The sequence below is a fragment of the Salmo salar genome, chromosome ssa08 (assembly GCF_905237065.1).
Source record: "Salmo salar chromosome ssa08, Ssal_v3.1, whole genome shotgun sequence".
Lineage (NCBI taxonomy): Eukaryota > Metazoa > Chordata > Actinopteri > Salmoniformes > Salmonidae > Salmo > Salmo salar.
This window is the reverse complement of record NC_059449.1, coordinates 12084949-12100989: the sequence shown is the minus strand read 5'-3', so window position 1 is coordinate 12100989 and position 16041 is coordinate 12084949. Positions and strand designations below refer to the sequence as shown.

General features: G+C 43.0%; 1 protein-coding gene across 2 annotated transcripts in view; it reads left to right on the top strand.

Annotated features, from left to right (window-relative positions):
• LOC106610173 (polypeptide N-acetylgalactosaminyltransferase-like 6) overlaps positions 1 to 16041 on the top strand; it is a 237588-nt gene that overhangs the window by 54840 nt on the left and 166707 nt on the right. For both annotated transcript variants that reach the window (XM_045722723.1, XM_045722724.1), the window contains exons 3-5: positions 897 to 1005; positions 5684 to 5822; positions 10250 to 10416. In XM_045722723.1, the coding sequence (XP_045578679.1) occupies positions 897 to 1005; positions 5684 to 5822; positions 10250 to 10416 (415 nt within the window). The remainder of the gene's footprint in view (positions 1 to 896; positions 1006 to 5683; positions 5823 to 10249; positions 10417 to 16041) is intronic.

Below are 16041 nucleotides of genomic sequence, written 5' to 3'. Positions count from 1 at the left end.
CAACACTCACACCTGTGTTAACGAGAGAATTACTGACATGTTGTCAGCTGGTCCTTTTGTGGCAGGGCTGAAATGCAGTGGAAATGTTTTTGGGGGATTCAGTTCATTTGCATGGCAAAGAGGGACTTTGCAATTAATTGCAATTCATCTGATCACTCTTCATAACATTCTGGAGTATATGCAAATTGCCATCATACGAATTGAGGCAGCAGACTTTGTGAAAATTAATATTTGTGTCATTCTCAAAACTTTTGGCCACGACTGTACAGCAGTAATTATATAGGATGAGCCTTGACTAGAATACAGTATATTCATATGAAGTTTGTAAAACAGTATGTAAACATTATTAAAGTAACCAGTGTTCAATGACATTAGATGAATGTACAGCATAAAACATTTGCTGTATTTGTGTTTGCAGCAAGCTCCCTGCTAAAGTTCAGGTTAAAGGCAATTATTTCTCTGAACCTCCAAAGCAACCTTCAAAATTCACAGAAAGCAAACAGAAAGCAGAACAAAGCTTAGGGTATCTGAATTATTACCAAGTTCTAGCTTTTGTTGCACTTTAGAGAGCAATTTGAAGTCACTTCAGGCTCGTTCATGCATACATTTTTTTTGACAGTTGAATTCAAATGTCATTCATATAGAAGAAAAAAAGAAAAATAATAGAATCAGCACATGTTCGACTGTTGATGGAGTGAAGGGAGAATGAATAGAAATGATGGTCAGTTAAATTATCAGGGCTGAACGCTCTATCAAAATGTAAGTGTTTTACCTTTCTCTTCATATTACTGTTTGGCTGAGGCTCACACTGAATTGCAGCGTTTAATCTTTCAGAGTGGGTGATGATGGAATGATGGAATTGTCCCCCACCCTCTTCCTCCTCTCCTCTTTCTCAGGGCTTCTCGCTGGGACTGAGCGAAGGACACATTTACACCTGGACGGACGGCTTGAGGAGGAGAGACTGGCATGATAACGAGAGCATCAGGAGAGACGAACTGCGTATCGGTACGTCTCACAGAGAACTCACAGGACACCACAGACAATCACTACACCTCCTGTAGCTAAAGAGTTTTCACTCTGCACACAGCGAGCAAGCTGAGAACTCACGTAACAAATGTCCACATAAAGAACTTCAACAAAGTCTATCTTTATCATGATTTACTGTAATGGTTTCCATGAAGGTAAAGGGGAGATTGTTTTCCAAGGCAGTAAGGGTATTATTAAGGTACTGTAGGTACTGTACAGTAACTTTGTAAGTCATATTGATCTATTTGATCATGTTAGCTTTAGCTCTGCTTGCTGGACAAATGCATTTCCATTTGAGACATAAAAAAAATTACAAATGATTGTCTGTTTCCACCAAGTAGAGGCAAGACTAACCCTTAGCTAAGTAAGAACATGTACCAGGATCTCAATTCAGATTTACATTAATTAGAAAAGGTCACTGACAGACAAGCCAATATTATCCACTATTCAAACAAGAAGTATCTGGGGGAGGGGTGTTCGGGCCAGAAATGATTGTGTCCACACATAACCCAGCTATTTCTATTTCCATTCATTACATAAATGTCAAGTAAAGAGCAGAGAGGCAAAGACCCAATGTTCCTCTCATAATCCAAACACAGTATCTGTGTCTCCTTCCTGCCGCTGTGCAGTTACAGCATCAGTCAAATAGAGCTCTATTTGAAACTTAAGTATTTTCAGTCTTAGCCCCCTTAAGGTTAAATCACTGTGCCATTGCCAGTTAAAGCTTTAATATTTTAGCAGATAGATTTCAATAGTCCCATCCTGGTAGAGACCTAGTCTGCATCCCAAATGGAACCTTAGTTCCTACATAGTGCACTACTTTTGACCAGTTCTGGGTAGTGCACGATATAGGGAATAAGGTGGGTTTTGGAACGTACCCCGGAGCTGGGAAACATTTGAAGCCAAGCCAGATAAATCATCAATGCCAGACAGGAAATATATTATTTCGGTCAGGGGTTCATGTCAACTGTATATAAACATGTCAGAGGCAATATTAATGACCAGGCAACAATGGAGAATAGAACACTTTTACAGCTTCTGTAATTGCGGAACTCGGCTGTAAATTCTAATGCATGCAGACTTCGGAGTATTAAATAAAGTCATTAGCCAGATTAGACTAAGTTGAATTGCTACCGGACTAAAACAGAGACGTCAAACAGGGCTTCTGTCCTAAATGGCACCCTATTCCCCACATTCCCCTATGGGCCCTCTTCGAAAGTAGTGCACTATGTAGGGAATAGGGTGCCATTAGGGTGGCAGACCTGTCACATCACGTAACCCTACAATATGGCTGCCTAAATCCTGAACGTTGCCTTCTCTGCCCTCCTGTCTGGTCAGATCATGATGCATGGTCATTGTCCCACCAGACCTCCACCACATATGTACCACACCATCTGTTGAGCCTCGATTGTACGTTTGCGGCGACCATGATAAAAGCTTTCTATTAATTTTGGATGAATCAAGCTGATTATAGCTCATCAGTGCATAAAACCCAGGGGTGAGTAATACATTTGCCCCTGTTATTCTCGCGTACGTCGGATGGGAAAAGTGTAGCATACTATACGTATTAACCACTTACAAATCTAAAGCAGTTCATATACAAATGCTCTGTATAATGAATTGTAGGCATGTGTATTAACCACTTATAAAGCTGCAGTGCTGGTAATCAACATCATTGTACTGTGATGGGCCTGTTAATTAAATGTTGAGCATCTCTCAATCAAGTAGACGTCAGCCTCTTGCCCATCTCTGTTGTGAATAGATTAGTGATTACAGAACAGGGCCTGCATTCAAATAGTGTCTCCGAGTAGGAGTGCTGATCTAGGATCAGGTCCCCTTTGTCCATGACATCTTATTAATTATGATCTAAAAGGATAAAATGATCCTAGTCTGAGACTCTTTGTGAATACAGACTCATAATCACCACCATCCCCCAACCAGGAAGCTATGGAAAATCTTACCCCATTGAACAGCATGTAGGAATCATTCATGTGTTAAACCAATTAAGTGATTTTCTCTATATATTGTCTATCCCATTATGCCTTTTAAAAGCATCCATTTACATGTTCTGTCAGCAGGGAAATTGGGTGAGTGCACTTTGTCCATGTTTTACTTTAGTTTTTTGAACCGCCATTGTTTCGAAAATCAAGCCCTTTCCGAGTGAAACGATGGAATGGAAAACCATTACTATTGATGTGTGGGTGTGCTGGATTGGAATATTTCATTTGCTTGGTTTTTCGCCTCCCTCTTGTGAGCTTGGCTGCCCTGTGCTGTGGGTGTAGTGTTTCAATAATTATGTACCGAGGAAAATTAGCTTCCAGCGGCCAACAATACTCACAGTAGTGTTATTGAACTCACCGCATTATTGAGAGAGAGGGATCACTGGTTTTGTCAATGTATAATTCACGTTGATGAGAGAAATTATGAACGATGTAAAACTTGGCAAGTGATTTATTCATTAGCGTTGGTTTTGGCGAAGGATGTAAAATGAATTGTGTTTATGAGAGGACAGGGACGTGGGTTTCGTTTCATCCTATTTCCAGCCGACTCTAAGATTGTGGCATACGATACCTACTTGAAACACAAGCCTTTACTTGGCAGACGGCGCCCGCAAAATATTTCCCACCTCCCGCTTCCAAATCCATTTAATATTTTACAAAAACAAAGATTTTTCTATTTCCCTCTTTTGTACTCGTCCTGGAAACTTTCCATGTTTTCCTCGGTCTCGCTCACACATCAAAAGGAAAGCCTCTCGTTAAGAATGTCATTGTTTTCCTTTCTGGATCCTCTCCGTACATCAAACAAAGCCAGCTGTCAGTGTACATTAACCGCGTGTTTGCCACGCCAGGAGTGTTTTCAGGGATAACCTTAACCATACAATAATATGCGCTAAAACAGTTTTTTTCCCTAGGAGATTTCTCTCTATATTGTAAGCTTTCTCTTTATATTAGAAGCTGTACATTTCCCTCATATGTATCCCTCGTCCAATAAGACTAATGCATATTAGCAGGCTTCCTGAATAAGATGCTTCTATACCCACTTGTGATTTCATTGCAGCATCCTCTAATAAAGTATGCCGATAGGATCCTCTACTTCTGGCCCCTTGGAGGTATAAACGAGGTAAACGGTTTAATTAGATGAAAGAGAAGCTGTCAGTCAATTGTGATTGGCAGCTTAAGTGATATATAACGCCTTCCCTTCAGCGTCGGTGCCCCTGGGGCTTGATTCATGGTGGGCAGTTAGTCAAGCTCATGGCAGTAATGCACATTGCAGAGTGTGAGCCAATGATTCTGTCACCACACAGACTCTGAGGTTTCACATCTCAGTCCAGGACTCAAGATTAAACAGTAGGGGGGTCTCAGAACAAATGGATGGACTCAAGAGTACAGCCTGTGCAGATAGATACTATAGTATGTCACCATTTGATTGAACAAAGACAGTAACACTTTACTTCAAGCCTGCAGGTATAATGTTTTAGGTCTATAACTTGTTATAAGCATCCATGAGCTTTTATAATCATCGAATGGTGCTGTATAGCAGTGTTTCAGTACAGCTATTGATCCACATTCATGTAGGCTACTGTTTTTAGCATTGCATGCTTTACCAAGCCCCCCTAATGAGATACTCACACTGTAGCAGTTCAAATGAACACAAAGCTCTTAGCCTGTTGTTTGTATTTAACTTGTGCTGTCACGGTTGTCGTAAGGAGAAGCGGACCAAAGTGCAGCGTGTGTGTCGTTCCACATTTTATTTACACCGTGAAACTATGCGATACATAAACATAACTGAGTGACAAAAACAACAAACCGTGACGCAGAGGTGAAACATACACTGACTCAAAGATAATCTCCCACAAACCCAGGTGGGGAAAAAAACCTACTTAAGTATGATCTCCAATTAGAGACAACGAGGACCAGCTGCCTCTAATTGGAGATCATCCCAAACAAAACCCCAACATAGAAATACAAAACTAGACCCTGACAACATAGAAATAGAAAACATAGAGAGAAAAAACCTGTCACGCCCTGACCTACTCTACCATAGAAAATAACATCTTTCTATGGTCAGGACGTGACATGTGCCTAAACGGCAGTATCCAAGGATAATTCAATTACCTCTTCTCTATCAGCATGTTAAGCAGAGTGTGTAGAGGGCTACTTATTCAATTTAAGAAGTCCCGGTTCCTGTTGTTAGTTTGGGCCCAACGTTGATTACAATACCGAAAACAGTGTTTTGCATCTCTAAATAGACACACACACACACAAGCACACACACACACACACACATACATACTCACACTCCTGATCTGATAAATCACAGACGTGTGTATAATTGTATTAGTGATCACAGGGCAGGCCAAATGTTTCCCTTCCTGGTTTGATGTCTGTTGAGGATTTAGGAGTCGTCGTTACGCCAAAGTGGCTAACTGCCAAGCCCTGAAAAAAATCTGTGCATTTACAGTGTCTTTTCTGATCATAGAAATGGGAGAGAAGAGGAACACTGCAATTACTCCACGGGGTATCTACCGAAAAAGACCCATTGACAAATGGGTTAAAGTGGACCATTATGACCCTCTGAGACACACACACACACACACACACACACACACACACACTGCAAAGCACCTTGATATTTCACAGTATTTTCTGTCTTTTAGGGAAAGGGGAGCACGGCAAGCCCTACCCTCTGGCTGAGGATGAGTGTGACGACTCGGTTTACAAGGAGAACGGCTTCAACATCTACGTTAGTAACAACATCGCCCTGGACCGCTCTCTACCAGACATCAGACATCCAAAGTAAGTAGAGTGACAGATGGGTCTTTCTCTGACCCAAATGTTGACACAATAAATGTGCAGAGCAGAGGTAATAACGTGTGTTAATTGGGGGTCAATTGCTGCACTACTAACGAGAGAACATGGCGGTGTGCGCGTTAACATTTCACTTCAAACACAAAATGGGGTCACGCCTCGCATCTCCAACGATGTTGTCTTCTCTAATCCCCCAGGTCTTAGTATCTGTGTCTGTTCAATGGCTTGGAAGACAGGAGTGTGAACAAACACGTTCACCTCTATTGATCCTCACATCAAATAAATGTGAAAGTAACCCGTATACAATGCACACGATTTGCACTGACACTTTACTGCTATTCATTAGTAGGCAAACATGGCTAATATCATTACATGGAAAATGGCAGCTTACATCGATTAGGGATTTGTTGTGGGTGGTTACTCTGCTACTCTGGTACCAATCAAAGGTGTTTAGTTGAACAGTGCTGCATATGTACGTTAGGATGGCCGTATTGGCTGCTTTTCGCAGTGATGTCAGATATTGCTTAAAGAGGATTTGCAATGAGGTATTTGATGGATTGGTCCATAATGGCTCTCAGGGAGCACTAGAAGGGCATTGTAAGAAAGTGAGAGAGAGAAACCACTGGTCTTCTGCGTACCATTAGGCCTCATAGAAACAACATGGATTTTTCTCTCTCTCTCTCTCTCTCTCTCTCTCTCTCTCTCTCTCTCTCTCTCTCTCTCTCTCCTTGCAAGAAACAAATCCCGCAGTAACTCCTACTGCAATGGGTTGGAAGTCAGGAGGGGGGTTGCAGTAGTGTTACAGCTCTGTCGATAATGAGAACTATTCTCTCCGCTGCGGGGGGGCTGGAGAGTGACTGCATCCCAATGGCACCCTACTCCCTATATAGTGAACTACTTTTTACCCTATGGGCCCTGGTAAAACATAATGCACTTTATAGGGCATAGGGTGCCGTTTGGACTCCAAGTGATTCCATGTTAGCGAGGTAGGGAAATTAGATGCCACACTGTGCTGTGCATACTGTGGAGAGGGATATGGGGACATTTTGTCATTTGAAAGCTAGTTAAGCTTAGGATTGAAATATAGTGTTTTCTCCCTCTGGATATTGTCCCGTGTCTAATCTACTGACTGTGTGTGTGAGAGTGTGGGTGCAAGTATATTCGACATGATGCATAGGATGTACAAGGTGCGCACGTAAGTACATTTTCATGTGTGAAAATGGTGTGTGCTCAATTACTAGTAAACATGTTTTCCACACCGCAATCCGTGTGTGTGGGATCAGAACATGTGTTGACAGGAAGTCAGGTTTCTATGAAGCTAAATCAGCCCTCCAGGGCAATGCTCTTCAGTTCAGTTCCATCATAACAAAAAACCATGGCAATTTTCTTCAGCAGGTGACGTGCCTTGTGTGGAGTGTGAGAGAGGGAGAGAATGAGAGTGTGTTTATTAGTGTGCGAGAGAGAGAGGGGGGAGGGAAAAAGGGAGGGGGGAAAGAGAGAGGGGAGGAAGAAAGGAAGAGGGGGAGAGAGAGAGAGAGAGAAAAAGCGAGAGAGGGAAGAGATAGATAGAGGGAGAAAGAGATAGAGATTGAGGGGGGAGAGCGATAGATAGTTATAGAGAGAGGGGGGAGGGGAGGAGAGAGAGAGTTAGATAGAGAGATAGATAGTGAGATAGATAGTGAGATAGATAGTGAGATAGATAGAGAGAGAACAAGAGAGAATATCTATGGTGAGAGGGCATCTCTGTTTATTTACAGTCTCATAAAGCCCTGCAGCAATCCTTTCAATATGTGATCTGGAACATTATTTTGTAGACAGTGGCTGAATGATCTCCATCTTCCTCACAGTAAGCTGGGGCCCTGCCTGTCTTCCTGCTCTGCCTGTCTGTCTGTTCTGCCTGCCTGTCTGTTCTGCCTGCCTGTTCTGCTTCCCTGCCTAATGTAATGACGGCTATAACTCAGATACACCCCTGATTTCAACACATTTAAGAGATGGAAATGAGGCCAGTGCTGCCGCTATCCTAGCTAATGTTGTTGACGGAAAAGAAACCTCACAGGTTAAAAACATTTAAGGGATTGCGATGTCTGTGAATGCTAAGTATTTTTGGCAATGTTTTATTTCTCAGTCTGCACATACACTATCTAGAACCTAAAATGGTTCCTAGGCCTGTCCCCATTGGAGAACCCTTTGAAAACCCTTTTTGGTTCTAGGTAGAACCCTTTTGGTTCCAGGTAGAACCCTTTTGAATTCCATGTGGAACCCTTTACACAAAATAGTTATACCTGGATCCAAACCTACTTGGTTTCAGTTACTGTTTTATATGTGGTTATTTTCAAAATGTTTTCACTGCTGACTAATTACAGTTTTTTCTCAATTAGTGAAGCATTGGACTATCTATAATCAGTTCCACAAGTCATACGATGTGATGGAGAAGCTCAACGTTCGGTAGTTAGTGTACATAGCCTACACTTGAACAGAGCAATGCCTCAGAATAAAGCCTGGCATGGTTTTAAAGCAGATGTGATACTGCATTGTGCATTATACACCAAATGACGCAGCTCAACATTTCATCCAACATTAACACCTATGCATTTACCCAGTCAGGTGTTACAGTAAGTACTGATCTGATCTGGAGAGCGGTGACCTGTTATTAAATGGCTGTAACAGCATGGCAGACAGTATAAGACGCAGTGGGGAATCCTATCATGCTGGGAGTGGGAAATCAACACGTAAGGAACAGACTGAAGGCATTTACCCATACAGAATGTAACATGAATGTCATTCTCATCGGGTCTGTGTGCGCGACAACCACGGCGGTGCAAAGGCCTAGTTGAGATGAAACAGAACCACATCAGCAGTTGATAGCATCAAGTCTGCATCATGTTCAATGTCATCTTATCAAGTTCAACGGAAGCTGACAGTTCTGCTTCATTCTTACCTGACCTGAACGGAGTCTCTATTCAGTCATTTATTTATTCACGCTCTCACTCTCTTTCTTTCTCTCTTCCTCACACACTCATTCCATACAGTAAGGAAGGGAAAATGGAAGTTTAATTTAAGCCTATATGCATTTAAGAGAGGCCTATAAAGCCCCAATCCAGCCCCATATTTAAAGTTTCCTCGCGATATGGCGCTGGAGGGGGGTGACAACGGTATTTTCCATAATGGTATGTGGCTCTATCTGCCTATTACTATGCAAATCGATGCTCCTTTCCTTCCTGAATGGTATTTCATAATGTAGAATTATCTGACAGGGCAGCTGGAGAGATCAACCTTGTGTTTTAGAGATTGGCTCAACTCCAGCAGGAATGAATTTGCTTTCCCAGCCCAGCACAGATGTAGGGAGCTGGAGCAGTTTGGTGGGGGATTTTTATGCTCCCTCCCTCCCTCCCTCCCTCCCTCCCTCCCTCCCTCCCTCCCTCCCTCCCTCCCTCCCTCCCTCCCTCCCTCCCTCCCTCCCTCGGCCTCAATAGAGAATCTCTGTCTCTCCCCCCTACCCTTGGTCTCGCTCTCTTTCTCTCTCTCTCGCTCTCTCTCTCACTCTCTATCGCTCTCTTCTTTCCCTTTTCACTCTCTCTCATTGTCTCTTTTCCCTCCCTCCCTCCCTCCCTCCCTCCCTCCCTCCCTCCCTCCCTCCCTCCCTCCCTCCCTCCCTCCCTCCCTCCCTCCCTCCCTCCCTCCCTCCCTCCCTCCCTCCCTCTTTCTCTAAATAAAACAATAATAAAAACCAAGGCTTCTAACCAAGTACCGAGTCATCATTCTGCAGAGACCGGTGATAAATTAGAACAGCTTGTCAAGGTTGTCACCGAGGTAAATTAGCAGGAGACTCGTGTGAACCATAAAACTGCTGCTTCATTTGCCAATTTCAGCTTTGTCGAGGCGGCTATTAACATGCAGATTTCCCTGAATTGTTTATTAGGCCAGCTGAAGCTGGAGTGGCTCTTTTAAACGCTGATTTACTTTACGACTCAGCACAGAGGTAGAAGGTAAAGCAGCCTATGTGTTTGAGGCTGGCTGGCTGGCTAGCTGGATGGACGGCTGGCTGGCAAGATGGCTGGCTGGATGGCTGGCTGGCTGGAAGGCTGGCTGGCTTGGCAGTGTGACACACAGCAGGGAGCAGGTTGGCTTTCCAGATGTAGGAAGACGTGATTAAAGATATCAGTATTAGATTGTGACATTTAGCCTATCACAGAGTCACTATATTCAAACATACCAAATACCAACACATGCAGCTAGCTCTTCATCAAATGCATAAGCTACACGTGGAGATGAAACACGCACGATGTCTCTGATGTATTGAATTTCGATCCCACTGGGGTCTTTGTCAGGACAGGTCAAGAAAGGTCTGGTCTGATGTATTGAAAACCATGGAGGCTAATACAGTCCCTGGTATATTGTGTATTCTCTTTCCTCAGCTGCAAGACGAAGCTGTACCTGGAGAGCCTTCCCAACACCAGCATCATCATCCCCTTCCACAACGAGGGCTGGTCGTCCCTGCTGAGGACCATCCACAGCATCTCCTACCGTACCCCAGACCACCTCATCGCTGAGATCATACTGGTGGACGACTACAGTGACAGAGGTAGGACACCTGGTTAACTGTTACGCTACTGTGAGTATTGGTGGTCAGGGTTCTTACACCATACCCTACTCAGTGACTGTGGTAGGACCCTGGTTAAACTACAGTTATTACAGTATGGTGCTGGTAGGACCCTGGTTAAACTACAGTTATTACAGTATGGTGCTGGTAGGACCCTGGTTAAACTACAGTTAATACAGTATGGTGCTGGTAGGACCCTGGTTAAACTACAGTTATTACAGTATGGTGCTGGTAGGACCCTGGTTAAACTACAGTTAATACAGTATGGTGCTGGTAGGACCCTGGTTAAACTACAGTTATTACAGTATGGTGCTAGTAGGACCCTGGTTAAACTACAGTTATTACAGTATGGTGCTAGTAGGACCCTGGTTAAACTACAGTTATTACAGTATGGTGCTAGTAGGACCCTGGTTAAACTACAGTTATTACAGTATGGTGCTGGTAGGACCCTGGTTAAACTACAGTTATTACAGTATGGTGTTGGTAGGACCCTGGTTAAACTACAGTTATTACAGTATGGTGTTGGTAGGACCCTGGTTAAACTACAGTTATTACAGTATGGTGCTGGTAGGACCCTGATTAAACTACAGTTAGTGCAGTATGGTGCTGGTAGAACCCTAGTTAAACTACAGTTAGTGCAGTATGGTGCTGGTAGAACCCTGGTTAAACTACAGTTATTACAGTATGGTGCTGGTAGAACCTTAGTTAAACTACAGTTATTACAGTATGGTGCTGGTAGAACCTTAGTTAAACTACAGTTATTTCATTATGGTGTTGGTAGGACCCTGGTTAAACTACAGTTATTACAGTATGGTGCTGGTAGAACCTTAGTTAAACTACAGTTATTTCATTATGGTGTTGGTAGGACCCTGGTTAAACTACAGTTATTACAGTATGGTGTTGGTAGGACCCTGGTTAAACTACAGTTATTACAGTATGGTGCTGGTAGGACCCTGGTTAAACTACAGTTAGTGCAGTATGGTGCTGGTAGAACCCTGGTTAAACTATGGTGCTGGTAGAACCTTAGTTAAACTACAGTTATTACAGTATGGTGTTGGTAGAACCTTAGTTAAACTACAGTTATTACAGTATGGTGTTGGTAGGACCCTGGTTAAACTACAGTTAGTGCATTATGGTGCTAGTAGGACCCTGGTTAAACTACAGTTAGTGCAGTATGATGCTCTCTGTATCAGATAGGACCTGGTTAAATCAAATCAAATCAAATTGTATTGGTCACATTCACTTTGCCTTGAGGATAACCCTGTGTGTGAAGCTAGTATGAGCCATACTCATTTGTGTCAACCTCTCATCCGTCTATGGTCAGGTCGTTTGGTTTGGGAGGAGTTGGGTTTTGCTCCCCAGCCAGCTGGTTGCCCTGTTGGCTGGTGCCTTCTTTCTCTCCTGTGGTTCTGTGGATGTTAGTGTTGTGCATAGAAACAGATTCACTTCCTATAGTGGTGTGGCTGCATGCCTCAGGGGGAGTGAGATAGAACGTAAGCGTTCAGTAGCCAGACCACCGTGGCCGGACAGGGTCAGTCATTGTGTCGACTCAGTGTACTGTATGCTCCCCCGCAGTGTTGAGACGTTGAGACAATCCACTGGAACTCTCAGTCCACTGGCCTACCGAGACAGACACACACACACACACACACACACACACACACACACACACACACACACACATACACACACAGAGAGAAGACTCAACCACACCACAGGGTTTAGCCTGGATCGTTCCACATTCCATATTCCGCCTCTGGAAGCCCATGCATGTATTAGCATAATTTAAGTATTTTTATATTGTTTTAGCAGGCGAAGAGCAACAGCACAAACAACCTCTTGGTGGATGGACTTTAGAGTGTGTGTTCTTCATTTGCATCAGGTGATGATTCAGCCTAATGGGGAATTCACTGGTTGTTTAAAGGAGCGATACGCAGTTGCTACATCCAGTTTGGACTTGGAATTCATTCTTGAAGAATATGTCTTGTACATAAATGGCTGATGAGTTTAGTTCAACTGTCGTATCCCATCAGAACCCACAATTTCAGCTTGTTCTACTCCAATGTTTGTAAACAACCTAAATGTAAACAAACGCAGTATAGGCTCAAAACATGGTCAAAACTCATTTTAATATCATGGATGGTCAATCCTGGCAATTTCTCCAGCCCCATCCCCCAGCTTTTTACCAAAAACAGTGGTGGGGTGCCAGCTTTATTGTTATTTCAACTGCTGAGTTCCCCTATGACGTTTGTAACGTTTAAGTTAAAGCTGTGCACTTTCATATTTTGAGTCCATGGTCTACAGTTCATCCATGTAACCACTCTCTGTTGGTTGATTCATGCTGTAGACCTGTCTGTTCTGTTTACATACTGAGTCAGGTGAATGTGTGGAAATGGGTCATTTGGGTTCTGTGTGTGTGTGTGAATGGCAGCTTTGGGCAAGGTTTTGTGTGTGTGTGTGTGTGTGTGTGTGTGTGTGTGGGATCAGTGTTTGAGGTGGCAGATTCTCAGTGAGTTGAGGCTCTCTGGGACGATAGTCCTCACGGTGGGACACCAGATGGGCACAGCTGCTCTACCCTAGAGCTGAATCTATCCCCCAAGATGTGTGTGTGTGTGTGTGCTTGCCTGCGTTTGATGTGCTAATGTTATTGTCACTGGCCATATTATATTGTTTAATTATTCTCCCATCTTACAACCACAATTCAATAGTACCTAAACTGGTCAGCTGTGTAATGCATGTCAGATATGCTGGCTACATATCCTAGGACTGCGTTCACCCCCATCATGTTCTGGTGTGTTACACAGAGAAGCTAGGCACGTTCTGGTGTGTTGCACACAGCAGCTAGGCAGAGTGGCCTCTTTGTGCCTGTGGAGGACAATTCTCCAGTGAGGGCAGAGGAACTATCTATGAACAGATTTTTCACCTGAAGCGAGAATAACAATCAGCTCTGCTGACAGAATAGCTACATTTGAAACCAAACCTTCTGAGAAATCATTTGGCAATGTATAATTATGAGTCATAATGATAATAACTCTCCATCTGTTGCTTGAATGATAAATAATGAAATCAACCTTTATTGTCTGATGCTACGTTCATAACCCGGTGGCACGGTTGTAATTCCCAGTTGTGAAGTCTTAAATACCAGTTGGATGCAGTCACGTGCTTTGTACTCGTTGAGAAACACTGATTGGCAAAAGGCCAACAAGCTGCGTCAACCATAAACGTACAGCTACCATGCTTGTAAACAAATTATAATGCTGAAAAACCATATTAATAGATTGCTTTTTATAAATAATGTTTTGTTGTTGTATTTGACTGCCGAAAATGCAGTTATCGAGGTTATTTCCTCACTAGGCGTCATCAGAGGTCAGCATGTGGGAAAAGTTGGAGCTCAGGGATGATAGACAAGTTTCCCACTAGTAATTACCAGTTGGAGGGGCGTTCAAGTGGATTTTTTCTGCTGAATGTGGTAAATACCACCTTCCCACTTTTTGTGAACACAGCATTAGTCACCTACTGTACCTGTGAAGATATCCTATCAATTAAGTTTCAATGGAAAACTATGATTATGTTGCATAAGTATACCAATCAGTTGGCTACATAGTTTATATGGATGGGCATTATAAATTATTCCACTATTCAAATAATATGAAGGTGGAGTGGGACCAGAGGACTTACCTAGGACGGAGAGTGCACCAGAGGAGGGGGGGTCTGCAGCGGTGCGGAGGCCACCAGAGGCGAGAGACGGGGGACAAGGTGGTGAGGCCGACGGAGCAGCACCTGGGGAGGGGTGCTCAATGGTGGCAGAGAGGCCACCGGAGGCAGTGCAGCGGGAGGATGGTAGTGCAGTGGGAGGCAAGTTACAAGTGGATCGGGAATTCAGTGAGGCCTTTGGGAATACGTGTTTACATTTTGTGTACTTAAACGTCCGAAGCCTACTACCGAAGATAGATGAGATATGTCTGTTGCTTCACAAATCAGAGGTGGGTGTCTTATGTTTTACAGAGACAGGAAGGATCGGAATCGGAACGGTGGGGAGGATATGTGCGTTTGTAAGATCGGACATTGCATATAACGTCAGATCGGATTTATGCGTTGATCTGGAGATTGTCTGGCTGGATATCTTCCTTCCCAAAACCAAGCCGATTTTGTTTGGGGTGTGTTACAGGCTGCCCAATCAGAATGCATTCTCTGTCGGTCTCGAAATTGTGTTGTCAAACTATAATGATTCCCTGGTGAAGCAAATAATTTTGTTAGGGGATTTCAATACTGATGTCTGCAAAAAGGAAAACTCAACTCACAATGTATTTATGCACTTCTGTAGATCACTTGTCCTGACCCAAATGATCAAAGATCCCACCAGGGTATGTGAAACAGTGCAAAGTACAATTGACTTAATATTAAATCCAAAATATCGCAGAGTGGAGTAATAGTATATGGAATCAGTGATCATTTTATTACATTTTGCACAAGGAGGGTTTTTAAAGATATATTATAGTGTCACAAAACTGTTAGAATCAGAGGACTCAAAAAATACTGTGTTGAAATGTTTAGGGAGCAAGTGGGCAAAATTGACTGGTCACCAGTGCTGGATAGTGTTGGGGTAGACAGTGCCTGGGAAGCTTTTAAATGTATATTCCTTGATGTGGTGAATGTGATGGCTCCCATTAGACAGGTCAGGGTAAAGCAGAGATCTAGCCCTTGGTTTAATCATGAGATTCTAGAATCTATCCAAGCAAGGAATAAGGCCTTGATGAAATTTAAGAACTCTCAAAAACCGCCTGATTTTGTCCTATATAAACATCACAGAAATGAAGCACAGCGCAGGATGGATGAAGCTAAGAGGGGTTACTTTGCTGATAAAATCATTGAGAACAAAAATGATCCTAAAAAACTTTGGAAATCATTTAAAGAACTAGCATGTAGTTGTACTACCAAAAACAAACTAAACAGTATTTGACTGAACATCAGGGGGGAGATGGTATATGAAAAAGCAGAGGTTGCCAATGAATTCAACATTTGTTTTTACTTTTGTTGCCAGCAAGCTGGTTAGCAAGCTGCCCACCAGTTGGGATATGTATGGAAACAACCAAGTCAATAAGTATTATGCCTAGTTACGGGTTCAGCCAAACTCTTTTGCAAAGGTAGCAACAGCCAAAATAGCCAGGATGCTAGCAGAGCTTAAATGCTCCAAAGCCACAGGCCTGGATAATATTCCTGCAAGGTTTCTTATAGATTCTGCTGAGCAAATTGCCCCTTGATTTACGCATATCGTTAATCGTTCTCTTGAACAAGGCATCTTTCCCAGGAACATGAAAAACACTAAAGTTATACCTCTGTAAAGAAGGGGATAAAGTCTGACCCTGGGAATTATAGGCCTGTATCTCAATCAACCAATCAAATGTATTTATAAAGCCTTTCTTACATCAGCTGGTGTCACAAAGTGCTGTACAGAAACCCAGCCTAAAACCCCAAACGGCAAGCAATGCAGATGTAGAAGCAGGTGTAGTATCTATCCTCAGTGTAACATCAAAGATCCTGGAGAGAGTTGTACATGAGCAAATGTATGAATATGTCAGCAAACAGGGTCTAATGTATGATTTTCAG